The sequence below is a fragment of the Carettochelys insculpta genome, chromosome 1, assembly GCF_033958435.1.
Source record: "Carettochelys insculpta isolate YL-2023 chromosome 1, ASM3395843v1, whole genome shotgun sequence".
Lineage (NCBI taxonomy): Eukaryota > Metazoa > Chordata > Testudines > Carettochelyidae > Carettochelys > Carettochelys insculpta.
The window spans coordinates 181,598,160-181,621,403 of NC_134137.1; the positions used below are offsets into that span (position 1 = coordinate 181,598,160).

Genomic DNA, 23,244 nt, shown 5'->3' on the forward strand with positions numbered 1-23,244 from the left:
TGCTCCTTTGTGAACCCACCCGTTAGCCCGTCCCTCCCAGAGGAACATGAGGTATTTCAGGTAATAGGAAGAGGTCACTCAGGCCTTAGTAGAACCAACCCATATCAATGTAGGATCCAGAAAGAAAATGGAAATCCCAACCACTGACCAGCTGAAACCAAAGAGTGGGAAGCTCCAGCAGGAGGAACATGTGAACTCAGCAGGGCTCTCCAGGGGGAGGATATTGCTGCAAACAATGGCTCAAGGGAGCACTGTGTTAGGACCTGAGCCAGACGAAAAACAGGAAGCTCTCACCTGGGACTGACAGAGAAGGAACAGAGAAAAGGAAACATTGATTGTTCCTCCAGCAGGATGACTCAAGGGAGCACTGGTTCAGGCTATGACTTAAGCTTTGCTTCTCTCTGACAAGCAAAGGACTTCCCAAGACTGGATTCCAGCTGTTGGATAAACTCTGCTTTGTTTAAGAAAGGCTGCCTGAATAAGGAATACAACCATTCTTCTGTCTGGGCACTGAGAAGCCATATTACTTGTAGTGGTCAGACTCAATCTGCTTTCTGTGTTTTAGAGAATCCCAAATGTGAGTATTTGCCTGGTGAGATTATGCACAGAGTGGCTGTCTGTCCTACTGACCGTATGTAATAAGTGAAGGCTACTTCATGCCATTGAGCCAATTATTAAAACTTCATTAGCAATTCTAACAGCTCATTTTCTATTTTACAGCAGTTGCTTAATGGCACATATGGTTGCACGTTCCTGAGACACTGTTTGATAGGCGTCAAAATCAGTGTGAGGCTGCTGTCAAGCTCTTTACCAATGGAAACTCTGCTCATCTAAGAACAGCAGCAGGATGGCTCTGCTGTCTGAGCAGCAAAATAAAAAAGGCTTCTTAGAATGAAGCCTGAACACCAACTTCAAATTCTGGCCCATTATTGCCATATAGTTGGTTTGGGTGCTCAGGGTCACTGAAAATTTTATCCTTTGCATAAAAGATTGTTACTTCTTTTACAAATTGCAGTGGCTACTTGTTTGAGATTACTGACTTTGTGAAATTATATACTGATACAACATATACGGCACAGTTAAAGACCATCTTCTGCAAATAATTTCTCCTCAGCCCTCTATGTGTGTCAGAAAAATATGGCAAACAGTTATATGGCTAAAGAAAAAAGGGCTGTTTACCTAGAGTTTACAAATGCAGCAATTTCCCCAAGCAGAGGAGCAAAATAGCTATTGCCTACTGACACAAGGCATAATAGTGACAAGAACAAATGTCATCTTAAATCAGGGTTTGCCAAATCAGTGAATGTGCAGGTCCGCTGCCTTAAATCAAGAACTGAGACATACCTTTATGTTCAATAGGGCAAAGGCTAACAGCTTTAAGTGTGTCCCATTAATCTTCTAGCTCTGAAACCTCAAACTACTGTAACTCCCCCGGATAAATACAATGTTACTTTCGCTATAGAGAATAATAGCAGGTAGCTACAAATTACACAAAGATGTATTTTTGGAAGAATTATGATCTTTACAGTGAAAAAGAATAATAGGCAAAGCCCATTGGTGCAAGTACAGTAGAAACTACCCAATAAGAAACAGACCTGTATTGACCGAGGCATCTCTAAATCCTGGGTTTGTACAGTGTGGACACCAAATCTCAGTCCCACTGAGGTCAGTAAGAGTTTTGCCATTGTTGTCAAGAGGAGCATGATTTGGGACCTCAGCAAGTACAATATGAAGCAGTTATTATAATCTTAGTAATAACACATATACTCAGTGGAGCTTTTGAAAGTGGACCAGGAGATAAAAATGGTAATTTGACGCCATAGAAACCTATCAGGAAAGCTCTTGAATGGAAATAACAAAGACTAAGTTTATCAGATGTCTACAGAGACGTGCGGCATCCCAGGTCACTCGTAAAACACTAGCACATGATTCCCCAGAAGAAAAGGAGTGCCTCATGCAGGTACTAAATGAACAAGAAGCAACTCTGATAGACTTCAAAGGCAGCCTTCTTTAGTTCTCCTAAGTCACAGTCTGGGATTTAGGGGTGGAAAGCCTGGATGGAAGGGATTTAGTATTAGTAAACAGCAATAATGTTGACTACTTCTACTAAATAGCAATAGTTTGAGGGATTCTCGGGGCTCTTTCAGACACACAGAAATCTCCATAGGAGAAAAACTCCTTAAATTGCCATTGTGAATGCAAAGTAAAGACTTGTGTCCAACTGTAATGGCACAGCTGCTTTCATGTGCCATCAGGACACTACCTGTGCTGATGGCAGGGCTTCTCCCAAGGATGCAGGTAGTTTACCTTCCTGAGAGGTGTGGATTTTTCACATGCCTGAACAATGTTGTTATGCTAATTTAACTTCCTAGTGTAGACCAGGCCTCAGTGAAATTCACATAAACACCTTCACCAACATGTATCTGACTGGAAGTTTTCATGTTCACAACCAGCTGCACACTATGAAGGAACAAGTACAACTACATTCAAAAAAGCAAGACACATTCACACATTCTGCATATTCAGAGAGTTCCTGTCCCATTCGCCATTTTTACAGTCAAACTCCTTCCGATAACCTGCACAGGATTCCTCCTCACCCAGCCGCAGCATCAGACGCCAACGTTTGCTCAGCAACTGATACCCACTGACGATTCCCAGCTGCCCATCTTTACACACTACCCACTATTCAGCAACAATCCAGTACTGCTCCCTTTTGGTACGGTCACCACCTCTCCCTACCTAGTCCTAACTCCCACATGCAGAGTGCTGATCCCCCAGTTTAGAAGTCAACGCTCCCAACCCCCACCATAACATTCCCATGTTGAGAGCTGGTGAATGGTCAGCGACTCCTCCTAGCCTCCACCTTCTTCCTTGACAACCAAATATGGGCTGCTCCTGACACAAATATGTAAAAGGATGACTGAAACAGAGAAGGCAAGTTGGGAGCACCTCCTCTTTGTCTCTGAAATCTCAAGAACAAGGGGGCCATCAGTGAAATTTAAAGGCTGTTAATTGAGAACTGATAAAATGCCTTTATTAAGGGCATATTTAAACTGCAGAACTCATGGTCACAGGAGGCTGAAAAAGTTAAAATTCTGTCTCAGAATACATCTGTGTATGGAGAAGAGGAAGAAAGATCAAATTCTGCACAGGCAAATAAAGCCTAAGTTAAAAAAAACACAAACCCAAAACAACAAGACGTCCTGTGGCACCTTACAGACTAACAGATATTTTGGAGCATAAGCTTTCGTGGGCAAAGACCCGCTTCGTCAGATGCATGAGTGCATGAAGCGGGTCCTTGCCCACGAAAGCTTATGCTCCAAAATATTTGTTAATCTGTATCTTCAAAAACAAGAAGTCCTGTGGCACCTTATAGACTAACATAGCCACCCCCTCATAAAAAAAACCCCAGGCATTTGACACATGCTGACAAAATTTGTCTTGAAGTTTAGAAATGATTCTGTTGCAAATGGCAATGATTTACTACAGAAACCGTTATTATTCTTAATAATAATAAACATCATATATTTAGAAATCATTTTGTAAGCTAACTCAGTTGAATCATTTGAAAATGAAAAAGAAACCAAACATAACAGAAAAAGCAGAGCAAATGCATAAATTCTCCACAATTTTGCAGTATCTACGACTACATGCTCATACCTCAGGTTCACTGCAACATTGTCCCTCTCTAACTTTTGTTCAAAAAGCAAAGCAATATGGTATTGTGACAGATGCAAATCTTTCTTCAACTATAATGAAAAATATGTCTTTAACAGTTATGCTGGTGAAAATTCTTGAAATCCACAGCTAAATGCAATAGTTCTACCTGAACGTGAACAGATTCGGGGATGCTCTGTTGATTACCTGTGGACAATTGGGTAGGGAAAGGATTCATTTCTTTGTCCACCATTTTCTGATACAAAGCTCTCAGACTGAATGGCTCCACAGTGAAAGGTAAAGTCCCAGTCAACATTGCATACATATTCACTCCACTGAAAAAGAGAAGCAGAGAAGACACAGTTAAGGAAGTAAAAGTACGCCATGAGGAGTGGGGCAAGGCATGTAGGAAAGCATAAACTTGGCAGTAATCTGCCACAGTTGCACTTCAATGTTTGAAAACAGTAAAAATAACATGCAACTTCCATTTCTGTGGAGTCTGTAAAACCTCTGCATGCGTAAGGCCCACTCATGTCAGGGGAGTTTCACATAAAGGCGCCAATCCACAGAGATGCCAGTGGAAAGTCTCCCAATGACTTTGATTGACTTTGGATCAAACCTGTAATGCAGCTATAGAAGAAGAGCTGAATAATTCTTAGCCTGAACTCCCCAAAGCTGGCCAGTTTACTGAGGAAAACTTGGTTATGTTTCTGCTCTTTCTCCTTACTCCTAAAAGGGCCTTCAAACTGAATTCCCTTCAAGAATTTACATTTTCCATTTTGGTGGGAATCTCAGTAACTCACGTGCACAGTATAGAAACAAAGTCAGTGCATTATAAAGTGCCATACCCCATAATAGTAGTGTGGCCAGATACAGGGAAGACTAGGAGGTAACTGTATTTATTTCTTTAAAAAAAATTGGCATGGGATACTTTTGCTGGTAAAAGTTAAGAGATTAGAAGAATGACAGTCTTCTGATTGTCTGCATCCCAGTCACAGTAAGAGCCCCTGCATTCCATAGTGCTTGTAACATCATCCCTGATGTGGACAGGTGAACCTCTGCCGGAGTGAAATTTTAAATAGCTGTCTGACACATTAGCTTCACATCTCCTCAGAGCGGAGACTACAAATTAGGCTCCATCATGTAAGGTTCTAAAAAGTGGTTAGGTGTAAAGAGACAGAACTGGATGAAATTCAGCAGTGCTGCACTGAAGTCAATGAAGTTGTGGAAGAAATTAATCTGACCCATTGTATATAAGCATACATGTGACTTTTCTTATTGCTATGTATATCTATGGTCTATTCCTCTTAGCAGTAATAATATCTAGATAGTACTTTATTTTTCAAAGGGATATCAAAAGTTATCTAGTAAATGCTCACAATTCTCTTGCCAGGCTTGTAAGTTTTATTATCTCCAGGTAACTGACAGTCCCAGAGAGGGTAAATGGTTCACCTGAGGCTGCACAGCCCGTCAGTAGCAGAGCAGGACTAAAACTCTAGACTTCTAGCCCTCAGGAACATAATACCTTATCCATGTTTGATCTTATGTCACCCCCTCCCCTGCCCTTCCTGCTCTTAGATTACAACTGTGTTTATGTGCTACCAGGAAAAGAAACAAGTGTCCATATATGCAGCTGACATCACATAGGGGCCTAGAGGAGGGCACTGAGAGGAGTGCAGTCCAAGCCTCTCCAGTAATGCAGACACATCCATCTGCTCTAAAACATCTTTCATATTTCCCTACCTCAGCTAATGGAGTCTTTTGTCTGCACTGCATGGACATTAAAAACCTTACAGTACTTCTTTTATGAGGAAAAAGCTTGTCCAAGTTTCCTCAGCTGAAATTTCTTCTCCCTTTTCTTTAAATGGTGATCAGGGTAGCTTCCAGCCTTCAGGCCAGAGCTGACTGTACATAATACAGGGATTCAGTGGGAGAGTTCAGAAATCCTTGGGTACAAAAGGAACTCCATACTATAGATTCTATGTCCTTCAGTGTAGAAGCCACATCTTTCCTCTGTATTTGGAAAGTTCCTAGTGTATTTTCAGCTCCTCCAAATCTAAACAATAAATATAATTGAGTCTTTTATTTTAGCCTAGATGCGCCCCCCCCATGCCATAAAGCAGTGGGTCATGCTGCTCTGAGAGAGTTTGCTCAGTCATATTAAACTTTAATGTTTCTGAGCTACGGTAAAAAAACTAAATATAAAAATTAGCTGTTAAAAGCTAAATAACTCACATGGACCAAACGTCTATTTTGGGACCATATTTTTTCCTTGCAAGAAGTTCTGGAGCTGCATAGGCAGGGCTGCCACACTGTGTGCTGAATGGATCAGAGTAACCCATGATATCTGCACAGTTGCTCAAGCCAAAGTCTGTGAATATGAAAGAAATAATAAATAAATACACACACGCAGGACTTCCTTAAAAATTAAAGACAATGAGGTAGTATTTCTAGGTAATCTAGTGCCATAATAAGAAATCACCCGGAAAAAGAAACTTCCAAGAATTTGTTACTTTTATGGATTGTCACGCAATTTTTTCATTAATTGGACAAACAAAACTTTGGCTACATTCTGTTGTCAGGTGCACACTTGCAACCAACCACTTGATTTCAATGTGTTGCAGAGAGTAGGATTTAGTCTGTGTGTGCATGCGTACAGGGCAGAAAAGGACCTGAAGACTGTCACATATTTTATATAATTGCAAAATGTTGCTAAAAGGCAAAGTCTACATTTACAGCTCCAAACTTTTCCCCTAAATCATGTCGATGTGCCATCAACCTTAACAAGAGGTTTTGCTTTCTAGGGCTGTGGTGGTAATATATCAGCAGAAGGTGACAGAGTCAGCACTCTGGCTCTGAAATGGCAAATGGGGGAAAACATGGAAGGGAAAAGAATGTGGGTGGTTTTTTACTAGTTTTTTTAATTCTTTTCCTGTGGTTGAAGTAATGCATCTGTAGCCTTCAGCCATGCCTGATGGATCCATGTAAAGTCTTCATTTCCATTTGTATGTATTCTGGGAATTTGTAAGAAGCCTCAGTCAAATGAAAACATTCAAAGACATCTGGATGTCAGGGTGATTTAAATGAAATCGTTTAGACAGGAAAACTAAAAAGTGCCTAGGAAAAATAAAAGTTGTACAGATTACTATGTGAGCTGAAGTGTCTAGTGAAGGCATATGGATACCCTCTACCTGACTATGTGGAAGAAAACAAGCACAAAAGGCATGTACACAGTGGTACATCTGAACACCCAAAATGTTCTGGAAGGAATCTGCAGGAGCACATTGTTAAAACTGAAGGCAGTGTTAGGAATATCTCCTTGTCATTGATGGACTCCTACTCTGTCTGGATACTGATAAATCACCCCTGCCAGAGACCACTTATCCCTGGAGCTTATACAAATACTTCTGCATTTTTTTCTTGTTGTTATTATTTTGTGCATGGCTTGAACCAGACTAAAGGAAAATATTTTTGAAGAAGCTCTTTGTTAAAATACTGGCAGTAGATGCAGAGGGCTTTTAAATAAAGATTTACTTTTGCTCTTAATAAGAAAATGTTACTGGCACTAACACGGTTAAGTGTAATGCCGGTACTGTCTTTATTCAGTATCTTTTGTAACCTTTGCTGATTGCAAAATTAAGACCAAAGATAAAAAGTAAATGTTATGACATGGAAACTCCCTCACTCTTTCTGTTAATGCTGAACCAGGGAACCATCAGAATACACTTCTATGCTGTAACACCCTTTGGGAACACAATACCGAGCCAAGCATATGTAGTACTGATTAAACGAGGAGCATAGTGAAGGGAATGTTACTAATTAACAAGGCCGTGAGTATTCTTACACATGTAATATAAAAACTTACGGATTAATTGAGCTGTTGTGCAAGCAGGCAGAGCTGCAGCAACTTCAGTGGAATTGCATCCACTTACACCAGAGGTACGTTTGGTCCATTATTTCTTGAACGGAAAGCCAAGCTGTTGTCCCAAAATGCCCCAAGACCCAAGACTAGCACTATGATTGTGTCTTTATCAGATAGCTGTGATCAAGGGCTGCTGGCTACAGAGAAGCACATGGTTTCACAAAGACCTCAGAAATCCTGAAGTGTTTTCAGATCTGAGTCTTAGCAAGAAGCAGGAAGCAGAGACATGTAATGCAATAAAAGGAATGAATATAAGAAAGCATAAACAATGAATCTAATACAAATCACTAAAAACTTATTTTAAAATCATCTTGATACACAAAAAAGCATCAACATAGTCAGGAAACATCATTTTGGCAGTCTGAGGTAGAACAGGACTCCTGGAATTAAGATCCCATTTCTATGTACAAATAAGCAGAGGCGTCTGTCACAGAGGTAAGTTGTAGTAAGTTCCTTGGGGCAGGGACTGTCTTTGTTTGTGTTTTGTATAAAGCTAAACACACTTGCACGTTATATAATTCTTAGGCTGATCAAAGTTAAAACTTTTTTTTTTTTGGTTAATTGAAGAGCCACAAAAAGTTCCTTGTTTACTCATGCAGTACAACGGGAACTGAATTCCCCCAAGGCCTATTCCACACCAGATCACAGTCCCCAAACCAAACAGCTTAATACAGAAGAGTCTCTCTTATCCCGGGGTCTCTCCTTCTGTCCCACTTCCTCCACAAACTTAATACAATTCTGTGGTGACCTTGAAGCCTTCTTTCGCTGCCTCTGTCTAAAGAAATTCTTCCAACACACCTGTGAACAACAGTGTCTCTCGACCCCCTGCTACCAACACCGAAAGAAGGAGAACTCTGTGTGGACTCCCCCAATGGTCATAGTGAAAGACTGGATTTCTAAGGAAAATGCTTCCACAACCGTGCTCAGACCGACATTATATGCAAAAAATACCAAATGAGACACAATCTCAACTATGCTGAACGCTGTACTGTCCAGAGTCTCAAAAATAACCCAGACATTATAATCAAACCAGCTGACAAAGTGGGTGTTGTTGTTACCATGAGTAAGTCAGACTATGAACAGGAGGCAGCCAGACAACTCTCCAACACCAAACCTTACAGACCTTTCTCCTCTGATCCCACTTTGGAATTCCAAAAGAAATTAAAACAACTACTTAAGGAACTCCCTGCTGCTACTCGGGACCTTATTCACTCAGACACACCATCAGAGCCGCAGCCTGGATTATTCTATTTACTTCCCAAAATCCACAAACCTGGAAACCCCGGATGCCCTGTCATTTTGAGTATTGGCACACTTACCACTGGACTATCCACTTATGTGGACTCCTTTCTCAAGCCCTATTCCACCAACACTCCCAGCTATCTCCGAGATACCACTGACTTCCTGCGGAAATTACAGAACATCGGAAAAGATCCTGACAACACCATCCTTGCCACTATGGATGGAGAGGCTCTGTGTACACTAATATTCCACATGAAGATGGATTACAAGCTATCAGGAATGCCATCCCTGATGTCACCACAGCCAATCTGGTGTCTGCCCTCTGCAGCTTTGTTCTCACACACAATTACTTACGATTTGGGGACAATTTATACTTCCAGATGAGAGGAACTGCTATGGGCACCCGCATGGCCCCACAATATGCTAATATATTTATGACTGACCTGGAAAAACGATTCCTCAGCTGTCGTCCCCTATTACCCCTCCTCTACTTATGATACACTGATGACATCTTCATGATTTGGACCCATGGTATAGAGACTCTAGAAGAATTCCACAGAGACTTTAACAACCTGCACCCCACCATCAACTTATGCCTTGACTACTCCATGTGACAGATACATTTCCTGGACACTACAGCACAAATCAAGGATGGCCTGATCAGTACCACACTCTACCAGAAACCCACGGATCGCTATACTTACCCACACCCTTCTAGCTTCCATCCTGCACACACAACTAGATCCACTGTTTACAGTCAAGCCCTTAGGTACAATCGCATTTGCTCTCATCCCACGGACAGAAACTGAAAACTACAGGATCTCTACTAAATATTCATAAACCCAAATTACCCACCAGGAGAAATGAAAAACAAATTGATAGGGCCAGACAAATACCCAGAGACCAGCTACTCCAAGATAGGCTCAAAAAAGCCAAGAACAGAACACCACTGGTCATTACCTACAGCCCCCAACTCAAACCACTGCAACACACTATTAAAGACCTACAACCTACCCTTAATCAGGATGCCACACTCCAGAAGACCCTAGGTGACAGGCCTGTTCTCTTCTACAGACAACCTCCCAACCTTATGAAGATTCTCACGAACAACCACAGTCCATACCACAAGAACACCAATCCTGGAACTTTTCCTTGCAGCAAGGCCCATTGCCAACTTTGCCCACATATCTATTCTGGAGATACCATCACTGGACCTAACCAGGTTATTCACAGAATCACGGGCACATTCTCATGTTCCTCAACCAACATCATATATGCCATCATGTGCCAACAATGCCCAGATGCTTTGTATATTGGACAGACTTCATATTCTCTTAGACAAAGAATTAATGGGCATAAAACAGACATAAAAAACACTCCTGATCCACAAACCGGTCAGCCAACACTTTAATGGTGTGGACCATTCTGTTAATGACCTGAAAGTCTATGTTTTATTGAAGAGGAATTTTCACAGCAGTTTGGAAGGAGAGGCTGCTGAACTCTGTTTTATATTCAAATTCAACACTTTAACATGTGGTTTGAACCAGGATGGGAATTTTCTAGCTCATCATAGGGGCTCTTTTGCATACTTTGCTTTATCTACTCTCTGATTTACTCACCTTGATAATATTTTTCTGATTTGTCAACCTTGATTACTATTTTTGGTTCTCTGTGCCTCAAATATTGAGTCTGTTCTGGTATGGCTATGATCTGAAGAAGGGGGTCTGTCCCATGAAAGCTTATCACCTAATAAAGAGAAGTTACTCACAGTAGTAACGGTGGTTCTTTGAGATGTGTCCCCGTGGGTGCTCCATGTTAGGTGTCGGGCTCGCCCCAGCGCCGCAGGTTGGATCTTCCAAGCAGTTTCTGCTGGACCGCACATGCGCCGGTGCAGGCCGGTCCCTTGAGCACTCCTGGCCACGTGCGCGATCCGGTCCCTGCCAGTTCCTTGACCAACCGCCTCAGATGCTCCTGCAAAACACTAAACAGGGATCCGAAGCGGGGAGGATGGGCGGGTGGTGGAGCACCCACGGGAACACATCTCAAAGAACCTCTATTACTACTGTGAGTAACTTCTCTTTCTTCTTCGAGTGTCCCCGTGGGTGCTCCACGTTAGGTGACTACCCAGCAGTAACCCAAAATAGGAGGTGGGTAATCGGATCATGTGCAGCTTGTCCCCGAGAGGACCGCTGTCGAGAGACAGGTATCCTCTTGGAATACCCTGTGTAGGGCATAATGCTTGGCGAAGGTGTCATAGGATGACCATGTCGCCGCTCTGCAGATGTCTTTTAGCTCAATGCCCTTGAAAAAGGCTGTTGATGCCGCCACCGCCCTAGTGGAGTGAGCCCTGGGCGTGGCCAATAAAGAAGTCTTTTTGAGTTCGTAGCACATTTTTATGCAGGATACGATGTGCTTCGAGATTCTCTGCGAAGAGAGATCTTCTCCTTTTGATTTGGGAGCGAGAGAGACTAGGGGTCTATCCGTTTTCCGGAAGGACTTAGTCCTGTCTATATAGAAAGCCAGCGCCCTCCTCACGTCCAGGAGGTGTAGGCGCGCCTCTTTGTTGGAGTTATGAGGCTTTGGATAACGAGAGTAAAACTATAGGTTCGTTAATATGAAACTCTGAAGAAACTTTGGGAACAAAGGCTGGATGCAGCCACAAGGTTACCGCCTCCTTGGAAATTACTGTGCAGGGTGGCTTTGCCATGACTGCCGCAAGCTCGCTCACCCTGCGAGCTGACGTGATTGCAAAAAGGAAGGTCGTCTTTATTGTAAGGAGACTGAGGGAAACCGTGGCTAAGGGTTCAAACGGTGGTCCCGTTAGCGCATTAAGCACCAGGTCCAAGCTCCACGAAGGTGGAAGTGGTTTCCAAGGTGGGTATAGGTTTACCAGCCCTTTGAGGAACCTGGTAACCATGGGATCAGCAAACACCGTGTGCCCTTCCTCTTCATGTCTGAAAGCCGATATAGCGGCAAGGTGGACCCTTCAACGAGGATAGGGAGAGTCCGCCTCTCTTGAGGTCAAGTAAATACTCTAGTATTACAGGTATATGCGCAGCAAGGGGGGGCTAATTGCTTGGTAGAACACCATGCAGTGAATCGAGCCCATTTTTGCTTATAGGGCTTCCTGGTGGAAGTCCTCCTGCTACTTTCTAGGACTTGTTGCACTCCCTCCGTACGCGTGCTCTCTAGGGAGCTGAGCCATGGATTAACCATGCTTGCAGTCGCAGGCCTTGGGGGTGTGGATGCACTATGGACCCCTGGGCTGTGTGAGCAGATCCGGCGCCACCGGGAGGGGCATCGGTGGACGGTCCGACATGCGCAGGAGTAAGGCGAACCATTGCTGTCGATCCCACGTTGGGACTACTGGGATCATTCGGGCTCTCTCTCTCCTGGCTTTCTGTAAGACTTTGTGGATAAGCACTGTGGGAGTAAAGGCATAGAGCAGGGGGCCCCTCCACGACATCGCGAATGCGTCCCCCAGTGGTCCCCGTCCCAGTCCTGCCCTGGAGCCGTACTGTGGGCACTTCTTGTTGTGCTGAGTGGCAAACAGGTCTACCTGGGGAAAACCCCATGCGTGAAAAAATCGGTCGTAGCAGATCGGAACGGATCTGCCACTCGTGTGTGAGTGTGAAGCACCTGCTCAGCTGGTCTGCCTTCACATTTGTGAGCGCCTGGTAAATACGACGCTTTCAAGGTTATATTGTTGGCGATGCACCAGTTCCACAATCAGACTGCTTACGCACATAAGGCACGGGACCGAGCTCCTCCTTGTCGATTTATATAAAACATGGTGGAGGTATTGGCTGCGTCTACACGTGCACGCTACTTCGAAGTAGCGGCAGTAACTTCGAAATAGCGCCCGTCACGTCTACACGTGTTGGGCGCTATTTCGAAGTTGAAATCGACGTTAGGCGGCGAGACGTCGAAGTTGCTAACCCCATGAGCGGATGGGAATAGCGCCCTACTTCGACGTTCAACATCGAAGTAGGGACGTGTAGACGATCCGCGTCCCGCAACATCGAAATAGCGGGGTCCTCCATGGCGGCCATCAGCTGGGGGGTTGAGAGATACTCTCTCTCCAGCCCTTGCGGGGCTCTGTGGTCACCGTGGGCAGCAGCCCTTAGCCCAGGGCTTCTGGCTGCTTCTGCGGCAGCTGGGGGTCCGTGCTGCATATACAGGGTCTGCAACTAGTTGTTGGCTCTGTGTATCTTGCACTGTTTAATGAAAGTGTGTCTGGGAGGGGCCCTTTAAGGGAGCGACTTGCTGTTGAGTCCGCCCCGTGACCCTGTCTGCAGCTGTGCCTGGCTCCCTTATTTCGATGTGTGCTACTTTGCCGTGTAGACGTTCCCTCGCTGTGCCTATTTCGATGTTGGGCTGAGCAACGTCGAAGTTGAATATCGACGTTGCCAGCCCTGGAGGACGTGTAGACGTTATTCATCGAAATAGCCTATTTCAATGTCGCAACATCGAAATAAGCTATTTCGAAGTTGGGTGCACGTGTAGACGTAGCCATTGTCTGTACTGATCCCGACTACTTGCCTTGTATATGGTCTCGAAAGTGTTTGCAGGCGTTGAACACTGCTCTGAGCTCCAGTATATTTATGTGCAGTGACTGTTCCGTGGAGGACCACAGTCTTTGCATCACCTTTTCGCCCCTGTGTGCTCCTCACCCTATGTGGGAGGCGTCGGTAGTGAGAAAAACAGATATCTGTGGTTGGTGAAAGGGCACCCCTGTTAGCATGTTCTTGGGGTTCACCCACCATTGCAGGGATCTGCACACCTCCGTCGTGGGCGACACCACCCTGTGGACAGTGTGTGCTGCCGGTTTGTAGACGCTCGCCAGCCAGTGCTGCATGCTGCGCCTATGCAATCGGGCATTCTGTACCACAAACGTTGCTGCTGCCATGTGGCCCAGCAGCTGTAAGCACGTCAGAACCGGCACCGTAGGACTGAAGGTGATGACTTGCACGAGGGAACCAATGGCGTGAAAGCAGGCATCTGGTAGATAAACCCTTGCTGTGATGGAGTTTATATGTGCCCCTATGAACTCCATGTCCTGTGCGGGGTCTATCTTTGATTTTGCCAGATTGATGACCAGGCCCAGCGAAGACAACGTGTCTGCTGTGACGCGTATCATGCGAAGTACCTCCTCCTTTGAGGCCCCTTTCAGTAGGCAGTCTTTTTTTTTTTTTCTTTCAGATATGGGAATATAAACACCCCCTGTCTGTGCAGGTAGGCTGACACCACTGCCAAGGTCTTGGTGAAGACTCTGGGGGCCGAGGAGAGGCCGAACGGCAGAACCTTGTACTGAAAATGTTCTTTGCCTACCATAACCTGGAGAAAACGCCTGTGAGCCGGGTGAATAGTTATGTGGAAATACGCGTCTTGTAAGTCGAGGGCTGCAAACCAATCTCCATCGTCCAGTGCCATAAGTATAGAGGCGACTGTGATCATCCGAAAGCGTTGCTTGCGCAAGTACCGGTTGAGGCCTCGAAGATCTAGGCTGGGCCTCCAGCCTCCTGTCTTTTTCTCTGTGAGGAAGTATCTTGAAAAGAACCCTTTCCCTCGGAGTTGCTCCGGCACTCTTTCCACTGCCCCTATAAGCATAAGATGGCCTACCTCCTGCTTGAGTCTCGCTTCGTGGGAGGCGACCTTTAGGTGGGGTCTGGGTGGAGGTCGTGGTGGTGGGAGCGACTGGAAGGGAATCGCGTAACCCGTGGCCATGATCTCCAGTACGCATTTGTCTGTGGTGATCTTTTGCCACTGGTCGTAGAATGGTCGGAGGCGATGGTGGAACAGTAGCTTCGGATGACATTGCGCAATGGTAGCAATAGTGCAGCCCTCGATCTGTGTGTCAAACTTGTGGCCTTTGGCCCTGCCCCGAGGACGCACAGCTCTGTTGAGAACGTCGCCTGGGAGTTCTGTACTGTTGGTGCTGTTGATGTCGCCCTTGCTTGTAGCCCCTGTGGTACTGGGGACGCTGTGGTTGATACTGCAAACAGCTTCTGCGTGTCAAAGGGGAGATCAACGATCTTTGCCTGCATATCCCTCGGGATACCCGATGTCTGGAGCCAGGACTCCCTGCTCATGACCACTGCCGTAGCTGTTGATTGTGCTGCCGTATCCACTACGACTAGGGCGATCTGAACTCCCGTCCTCGAGGCCGCATAGCCTTCTTGCACGATAGCCTTGAGCACCGGCTTCTTGTCCTCTGGAAGCGAGTCCAGGAGGGAGGTTAAGCTAGAGTAGTTGTCGAAATTGTGGTTCGCTAGATGCGCTGCGTAATTCGCCACTCTCAACAGTAGGGTGGAGGAGGAGTAGACCTTTCTGCCGAACAGCTCTAATTTCTTGGCATCTTTGTCCATTCCCCCTGTTTCGAACTGAGATGTTTTTGATCTCTGTTGAGACGATTCTACCACCAGAGAATTTGGTTGCGGGTGGCTGAATAGGAACTCCATGCCCTTCGCCGGCACGAAGTATTTCTTGTCCGCTCTCTTGTGGACAGGCGGAATAGTCGCAGGGGTCTGCCATATCATGGTGGTGGACTCCAAAATTGCTTCGTCAAGCGGTATGGCTACTTTAGAGGAGGCCAGAGGACTCAGATTTTTAAGGAGCTTATGGTGTTTCTCTTGCACCTCTGCTGTCTGGATGCCTTGCGAGAAGGCCACCCTTTTAAAACAGCTCTTGGAACTGTTTGAGATCGTCCGGAGGATGGACGTCCCCCGGGGCCGTAGCCTCATCCGGGGAGGACAATGAGGAACCGCTAGGGTACACCTCTCTGGACCCCTCCGGGTTCTGTTGACGGTGGTACATCCGCTCGCTAGAAGCTTGCGAGGGAAAATCCCGGGGTTCCAGAACCAACTCCCCCTGAGATATCTGAGTCTCTGTCCCCGTTCGCGATTGCCCTCGGGGATACGGGACCGTCTGTGGGGATCTCTCCCTGGTAGTATGCCTATGGTGTCTATGCCCCGCATGATAGGGGCGACCATGGCAACACGGGCACTGCTCCTGGGATGGTGACCTGGACCACTCCCTTGGTGCATACCCCCTACGTCTGGGGGAGCGAGATCTTCTGGAGACCTGGGACACTGGAGAGGCCGATTTGTGATAGTACTCAAGTGACTCAAAGCCCAAGAAGGGCGAAGGTGGTCCAAGCCATGGGGAGGCTGGCTGTAGAAATGGAGATGAGGGCTCCGGATAGGCTAGGGGTGACTCCTGCCTTCTTGTTGGAGTCCGCAGCACGAGCGGAGGGCTCAGAGAAAGCAGCTCTGCAGCCCTGTATGGAGAGGGACTGCGGTGCCGTGTTTTCTGTGCTGCCTTTCCCCTCCCCTGTGGGGGTGGCTCCGCCCCCTGACGCGTCGGGGATCTCGACCCCCGTAGTCTGCACCGCGCTCGGCACGCTCCTCAGCGGTGCTGCGCGGATGGTCTCCCCCAGTGCCTGCAGGCCGCGTGCCTGTGCGCTCTGCACCGCAGGTTCCCCGGGGGTCGGTGCCGCTGTTTGCAGTGCCGCCGGTTCTGGCGCTTGCTTGGCCGCCACCCTGCTCTCGGTGCGGGGCGGCTGTTTGATCATCGGAGGCTCAACCTCCGCCACGTGCTTCTCCGTGCCGCCGCCGATCAGCTGTAGCTACGGCTGGGGGCTGTGCGCTCCACCCGTCCCGCTCGCTGTTGCTGCTGGCAGGGATTGGGTTGGGGAGATTTTCCTCCGTTTTTGCGCTGATGGGGTTAGGGACGCGGCTTTCCTTTTATGGGCCCCGGAGGGTCCCTCCTGCTGCGGCCGCTCCGGCACGTCTGGCTGGAGGGCCTTGTCGAACAGCAGCATTTTCAGCCGCATTTCCCTGTCCTTCCTTGCTCTGGCTGTTAACTTGGCGCAGAAGGAACATTTCTGAGTGACATGGGATTCCCCCAAGCACCTTATGCACTGACTGTGCCCATCAGACGCTGGCATCGCGGCACGACTCACACTTCTTGAATCCTGAAGAGGACATTGTGGTGAGTCTTTGAGTTGTTAATAGGGTACTTAGCACCTTCTCTGTGCTTGTTCCCCTCTCAGATAAAGCCTGCCGTGGCAGGAGGGCTAATGGCTCTAGGCTCCCGGCCTCCGGTGCTCGGCTTGTTACTAGGATTGGAAGCTTTGAATTCCTTTCCTTTCTTTGTTTTTTTTTTTTTTGTTTGTTTTTTGAAAACAACAGCTGACTAACTTAATCTAAGACTGAAGAAACTTTAAAACAATTAAAAACGTTAAATACACTAACTCTGGCCGTAGCCTGAGCAGATTCTGTCTGCAGCTGATGGTGGTTAAAGAGAAACTGGCGGGGACCGGATCGCGCACATAGCCGGGAGCACGCAAGGGAGTGGCACGCACCGGCACATGCGCGGTCCAGCAGAAACTGCTTGGAAGATCCGACCTGCGGCGCCGAGGCGAGCCCGACACCTAACGTGGAGCACCCACGGGGACAGTCGAAGAAGAAATTATTTTGTTAGTCTTTTAAGTGCTACTGGACTGCTTTTTTGTTTTGATATCTTAATACAAGTTATCTTAGTAGCTGAACATCTCTGCATGCAACAAAGTGGTTAATTCTCCAAATCATATTCTCTTCCACTCAGAAGTCACCGCTGGGAAGCATCCACACAATGACAGCCTCTGCCGAGAGACCTTTCAGACTTAGAGAGAGAGAAAATATTTCATTCTCCCATAAAATACAAATGAAACAGTTTGGAGGGGAGCAGAGAGGGGAACAGGCCCACTGAGGCCATCTTGTGCTGCACAAGCCAAAAGATGGCTAGCAGAGAATTTTCCCACAACACGGAAGAGTTCTCTGCTTGCAGAAGGCTGGCAGAAACAGCTGGCTTCCCGCTGCTCCCATTAATGGAAATGTGGGGGCATGCCTGGGGCAGAACCGGGAGGAGGCAAGGCACAGATCTCCACTTCACTCAATCCTCCACTAGCGGGAAGTCAGAGTATGTCTATGCCCTAACTTGCATCAGGGTGGGCGGGGGAAGCCTGAATGAGGGAGCTGCTTCCAGTTCCCCTTGGATCCCCCTTCTCCACCCTGCCTAAATGTAGCTCCAGTGCAATGACATATCAAAGCCATAAGGCAGCTGTTCTTAACCTTCTCCCCCCATTCATGGATCCTAAAAAAAACTTCCAATGCAGGTGCAGATCCCTTTGAAAATCTTTAGCACAGGGGTTTGCAAACCACAGGTTAAAAAGCACTAACTACCATGGGAATTTCAGAACAACATTTTGTCTCAGTGTTGTGACAAGTAAGACAATTTCCTGCAAAATCCAGAGCAAAGCTTGTGGAATTAAGTTTCCATGTTGTAGGAGCCTGCAGTACTAAAAATGTGTTGTGAGATTGTAAGTAACTGGTCTAGGACACAGGACTAATCCAAACCTTGGGAACTGTTATGAGCTTCAAAGGACTCTTAAATAATGGATTAAGACAACAATGAGCTGTTAGTTGAGTAGGTTTCCTAGGAAATACTTGGGAGGAGGGAAATAAATGCCCACCTCCTGACTTGATCTTTTGAGTTTCACCATGGGGCTGGGACCATTGTCTACAAATCACCTATTCCCAGGATCAAAAGACCCAAAAGATATAAAGGAGTAACTCCCAGATTCATGGGAGTGCTTGTTCTGATTAAAAGGAGTTATGAGTGGGTCACCACAGGAAAACCCTGGGTAGGGTCTGAAGGACTGTTCACCAGCCAGAGCCCTTGTCGGAGGGAGGGGATGATCTCTGGTACATTTATTAGTATGTGTGTAAGTATCTTTCTGCTTTTAATTCATTTTCTCTGTAGGGCCTTTACTTGGAGTGTAAATGTGCTTGATTAGAAGAGCTGGGTGGTAAATAAACATGGCAACTACACTCTACTGCCTCAGAAGAGAAAAAAAAACAGTCTGGCTTGGGTGCCTGACTTTGCTGGGTAATTCATAGTGAAGGCAGAGAAATCAGCAGCCTGGAAACACACTCATCAAGAGGAAGAGACATATGTCTCCACCCAAGAGAGTCAACAGCCAGAGAGATAGAAGTTTGAGAGTGAATGCTCTTCCTGGACCATAGAGCAGAATGTGAGTGCTGTTGACCAGAACTGTGATCTGTCACCAAGGTATCAGGACCTACCACTACAGATGTCATATGAAGCATTGTTCAGAGGTGATGCATTAGCCAACAAATTGGTGAATATCTGTTTTAAATTGCTTTGACCAACAGTGGCCTTCTTAAGAAAATTTAATCTGAGGATTACCTTAGAGAATAGGAGAATCTGAAACAATAGGTTTCAGAGGATTTCTGATAAAATGTGTCTCTTTGGACTGTAAATCTGCTTTTATTTTCAGTCTGATTTCTAAGTTCTTTACATTCTGTAGCATATAGAGTTGGACAATGGGATTTAATTACTTATAAAAAAACACAATCTGCTTCTGTTAGATTCTATCAGTTGGGAGGGCTAGAGGACAATTTATTTTAAAGCTAGCTAGTCTAAGAAAGATCTAAACATCTCCTTCCTTATCCTTCCCACACCACCCACTGTGAAAAGACCTTACTTACACAACAGAAGTAATTAAGACTATGGAAACAGTATGGAAACATTTTGTTTTGTTTTGGCACACCACTTTTATATTGTCTATGAATCATCTGACTGTGTCTGTATTTGGATGTCAAGTGTACACACTGTTAGGTAATCAAATACTGAATAACAAGAAAGAGAAATTGTTTAAATCTATTAAGTGTTCTCATTACAGTGTTACAGACCATCTGGTCTCACTTCACTACTAAATTGAAATAATGGGTGGTATCCATCATTACTGATGAATGATTCATGGTAACATATCAATATCCTCTTAACCTGCAATTCAGGCAATGCAACATTTTGTTTTGCTATTGTCTTTCCAGACAAAAGAGTCATGAGCATTTTTCAATACTCCCAATTCCTAAGTGGATTTTGGATATTTTAGAATACATTAGCAATACTTTCTTGTTTGCACAGAGATGTGTATAGATGTACTAGCTCACCTTTTGACCTAAGTTTAGTCAACACTTTTCATCATGTATGACAGGATGAAACCATTCTGTCAAAAGAGAGTGAAAGAAAGAATCTAGCCTCTTTGAAGGAAACCACGATACTGCGGCTAACTAGTGTGTAGGTAGGCAATAAATATAAACAGATGTTCTTTAATAAGGGGCATATTTTCCTTTTACTGCCCACACGAACATTAATAGGAGTTACACAGAAGCAGTGTCAGAAGAATATACTCAGAGCTGATTAATCCACAATGTCTGCAGGATTTGAATGAATTGAGCACTGCAGGCAATGGGTACCTTAATACAATCAGGAATCCATTGTTGATTTAATTTTTTAAAACAAGCTTCTAAATCAAATTTCTCATCTGATCATGGAAATGAGTTTACCATCTGTAAACAGATGACCACATGTTGCCAGCTGCTGTGTGCGTGCACAGCTCCTGATGACTTCAGCAGAAGCATGTGCATCTGGGGGGCAGAATCCAGCACTTAATAAATATGGAACTAATAGGGTAAGACACATTATTTTGTGGGGTCATTTTTGCAATCCTTGCTCTGGCAATGCTCCCACTGATTTAAATATGAGCTTTGCCTAAGGAAAGGTTGCAAGATTGGGCCTTTAACAAATAAATCTTGAATTCCCTGGAACGTTTCTCACAGGATGCTTTTAGAAACAGCTTGGATGTGATTTGCACTCTCTCAGCATCTCTCTGTAACACAATTATGTGTTGTCGCACGGAAGATGGTGAAGACTCAAAGACTCCCTTTTATATACTTGCACAGATTTCAGTGACTGGAAATACTAAAAGGGTTTCATACCAATAAGTTTGATATTGTTGTCTTCATCTAGCAACAGATTTTCTATCTTCAAGTCTCTGAAAGAAATAAAATAATCTGAATGAGCAGCTGAAAAGATAAAGCAACTTTTTGTCATTCTCAACTGTTTCTTTAAAAGATTCAGAAACTATAACAGATATTATGAATTGTGGAAGCAGCGGACATAGCTCCATGGTCAAACCCGAGCTTAGTTTTACACATAAAAGCATTTTGTTATATATAAAAGAATACAACGTCTTCTCTCCACAATTATAACCCTTGCCCATTACCCTTAGATAGCTACATCTCATTTCCTCACTGTCTGATAGCCTGTAGACACAAAGATTCGGAGACGCTGTCATATACTTAACAACCAGGTAGACCAACAGCCAGCAACTCCTGGCATGGGTACGAAGAGTGGCACGGGAACAGATTTTCATCTGCATGCAAGGCAGGAGCTCAGCCTCACCCCTCCTCCCCCATGCTGCCAGAAGTTTGCTCAAAGCCATGTCATCTATGGGTTAACCAAAGACCAGCTAATGCTACCAACCAACACTTAAATGGTAAAGCTCTGCATCTTAATTTATTTATTAATGAAGCTGTTGTAAGTAGGACTATTAGAATCACTGGGACTCGGAATGTACGTAGACGTCGAAACCTCAAATTTCGGCACTCCTCCTCAGAAAGGCTGCTGACCCCTGAGGCAATAGTAGCCTATAGGAATTAACAGGAGCAAAGCACCAGGAGAAAAAGTTGATCTGGTATAAAATAAGCAGAACCAAACAGAATTTCAAGCAGTAAAGTGAACTGATGAGTACTACACAATACTACACCTCTAAACAGGAAGAGAAATGATGTGGACTTAAAAAGAGGCTTTAGGATCAAGACACCATATTATTGAGAAAGAGGTAAGATTTTTAAAAAAGATGAAAGAATTGGTAGATTAGCTGGTAGCTGAAAATCAGTGAAAAGTAGGTACAACGCCCACAGAAGGAATAAGAAAGCCACGAAGGCAATTAGAATAATGAGATAAATGAGTGAAAGAACAGAAAGACTAAAAATACATACAACTAAAAACATGCAAACATAATAAAGTTTAAGAAAAATCAAAACAGATAAAGTGTCAGAAAGAGACAGAAAAATAAAGTAATCAGGCTGTACCATAGAAAGTAGTCGGACCTGATTAATCCATGCTGTTTACCCATATGTCTGTGTTCTCAGCTGATTTACCAGTAAGTGATAACTGATCTAGTTGTTCATATATACCACTGATTGGTTAATATGAAAATTTTCAGAAGCGCAACACTGTGAACTAGGTCAGTATGCTTCCACTTAGGGCTTCTCTACATCTCAAACATCAGGGGGTTTTCTGCTGGAACACTGGCGTTCTGGCACCCTTTTTTCCCATTGCCACCATTTTGGCAGGCAGTTGGGCTATGCTCCCCATTTGGGGCAGTGGGGTGGGTGGCGAAATGCGGCTCAGTAGAGCTACACATATTGAGTGCCCCTCCCCCCGCTTCGCGCATATGCGGTTCCACCTGGGAGCCGCATGGCTCCTGCCACCTGCCACTGTGGCCCAGCACAGTGCATGCTGCCTCAGCACCTGCAGCTGGATGCAGCCTAGGGACCCGGCAAGACCTTGGGGTATGGTGCAGCACCTGTGGCTCGGCCCGGCCCAGGAGGCCTGGTGCAGCCCCAGAGGCCAGGAGTGATGTTTTCATCCCCAGCTCCATCACCAGCTCTGGTGAGCTGGGTTGAATTAGAGGGTGGGGTGGACTGGAGTTACCTAATTCTGTGGGAGAAAGAGGGCATTGACTTAGAGCTGGCAGGGAGGCTGGGGGTGCCTGGTTCTGCCTGGCTCTGGAGATGCCTGGCTCTGGGGTGGAGGGAGGTCATTGATATAGAGCTGGGGGGGTGTCTTGGGAGGGGCCTGGTTCTAGGGGAGGGCCTTGATTTGGAGCTGGAGGTAGCTGGCTCTGGGGAACCGGGAGGGCTTTCAGTTGGGAGGTGCTGGGGGTACCTGTCTCTGAGGAACCAGGGGTGGTTCAGTCCCCATGTGAGGCAGTTAAGATGCCTGTGGGGTACATCTCGGGCCTTGCAAAGGAGTGGCTTAGCTACCTGGGGTGGAGGCAGCTTAGGCCCCACACAGGGGGGTTGGGGCTTGAGTTTTATCACCTTTTTTTCTAGAAAAAAAGCACTGTGCAACACTAATGTTTCAAGTCTAGACCCTCCCAACTTTCTACACCAACAATAAGAGTTCTCCCGTCACCGTAGGAAATCCACTTCCCCAAGAGGTAGTTGTGAAGTCAATGGAAGAATTCTTCTATTCATTTACCACAGTCTACATGGGGACTTAGGTCGGCTTAAATACATCTCTCAGTAACGTTGCTGAGTCAAACAAATTGCTTAGAGCAGAGCGGCTCTCATTTAGTGAAGAACTCAGCAATCTGACAGTGGAAATGATTATTGCCTCTTTTCTACCTGAGAACGGTTCTGTTTCTTGTTATTCATTCTTTGTCATAAAGAACCAAAACCAAAACAGGTAAAATAAGAAACCAAAGCAACGCCCAGCTCCTAATT

At 45.6% G+C, this 23,244-nt stretch overlaps 1 protein-coding gene across 1 annotated transcript in view; it reads right to left on the bottom strand.

Moving 5' to 3' along the window:
* HUNK (hormonally up-regulated Neu-associated kinase) overlaps positions 1-23,244 on the bottom strand; it is a 92,301-nt gene that overhangs the window by 24,628 nt on the left and 44,429 nt on the right. Inside the window, exons 3-5 of the mRNA XM_074983447.1 lie at positions 20,668-20,723; positions 5,893-6,028; positions 3,865-3,992 (exon numbers count right to left, since the gene is read on the bottom strand). Of these exons, the coding sequence (XP_074839548.1) occupies positions 3,865-3,992; positions 5,893-6,028; positions 20,668-20,723 (320 nt within the window). The remainder of the gene's footprint in view (positions 1-3,864; positions 3,993-5,892; positions 6,029-20,667; positions 20,724-23,244) is intronic.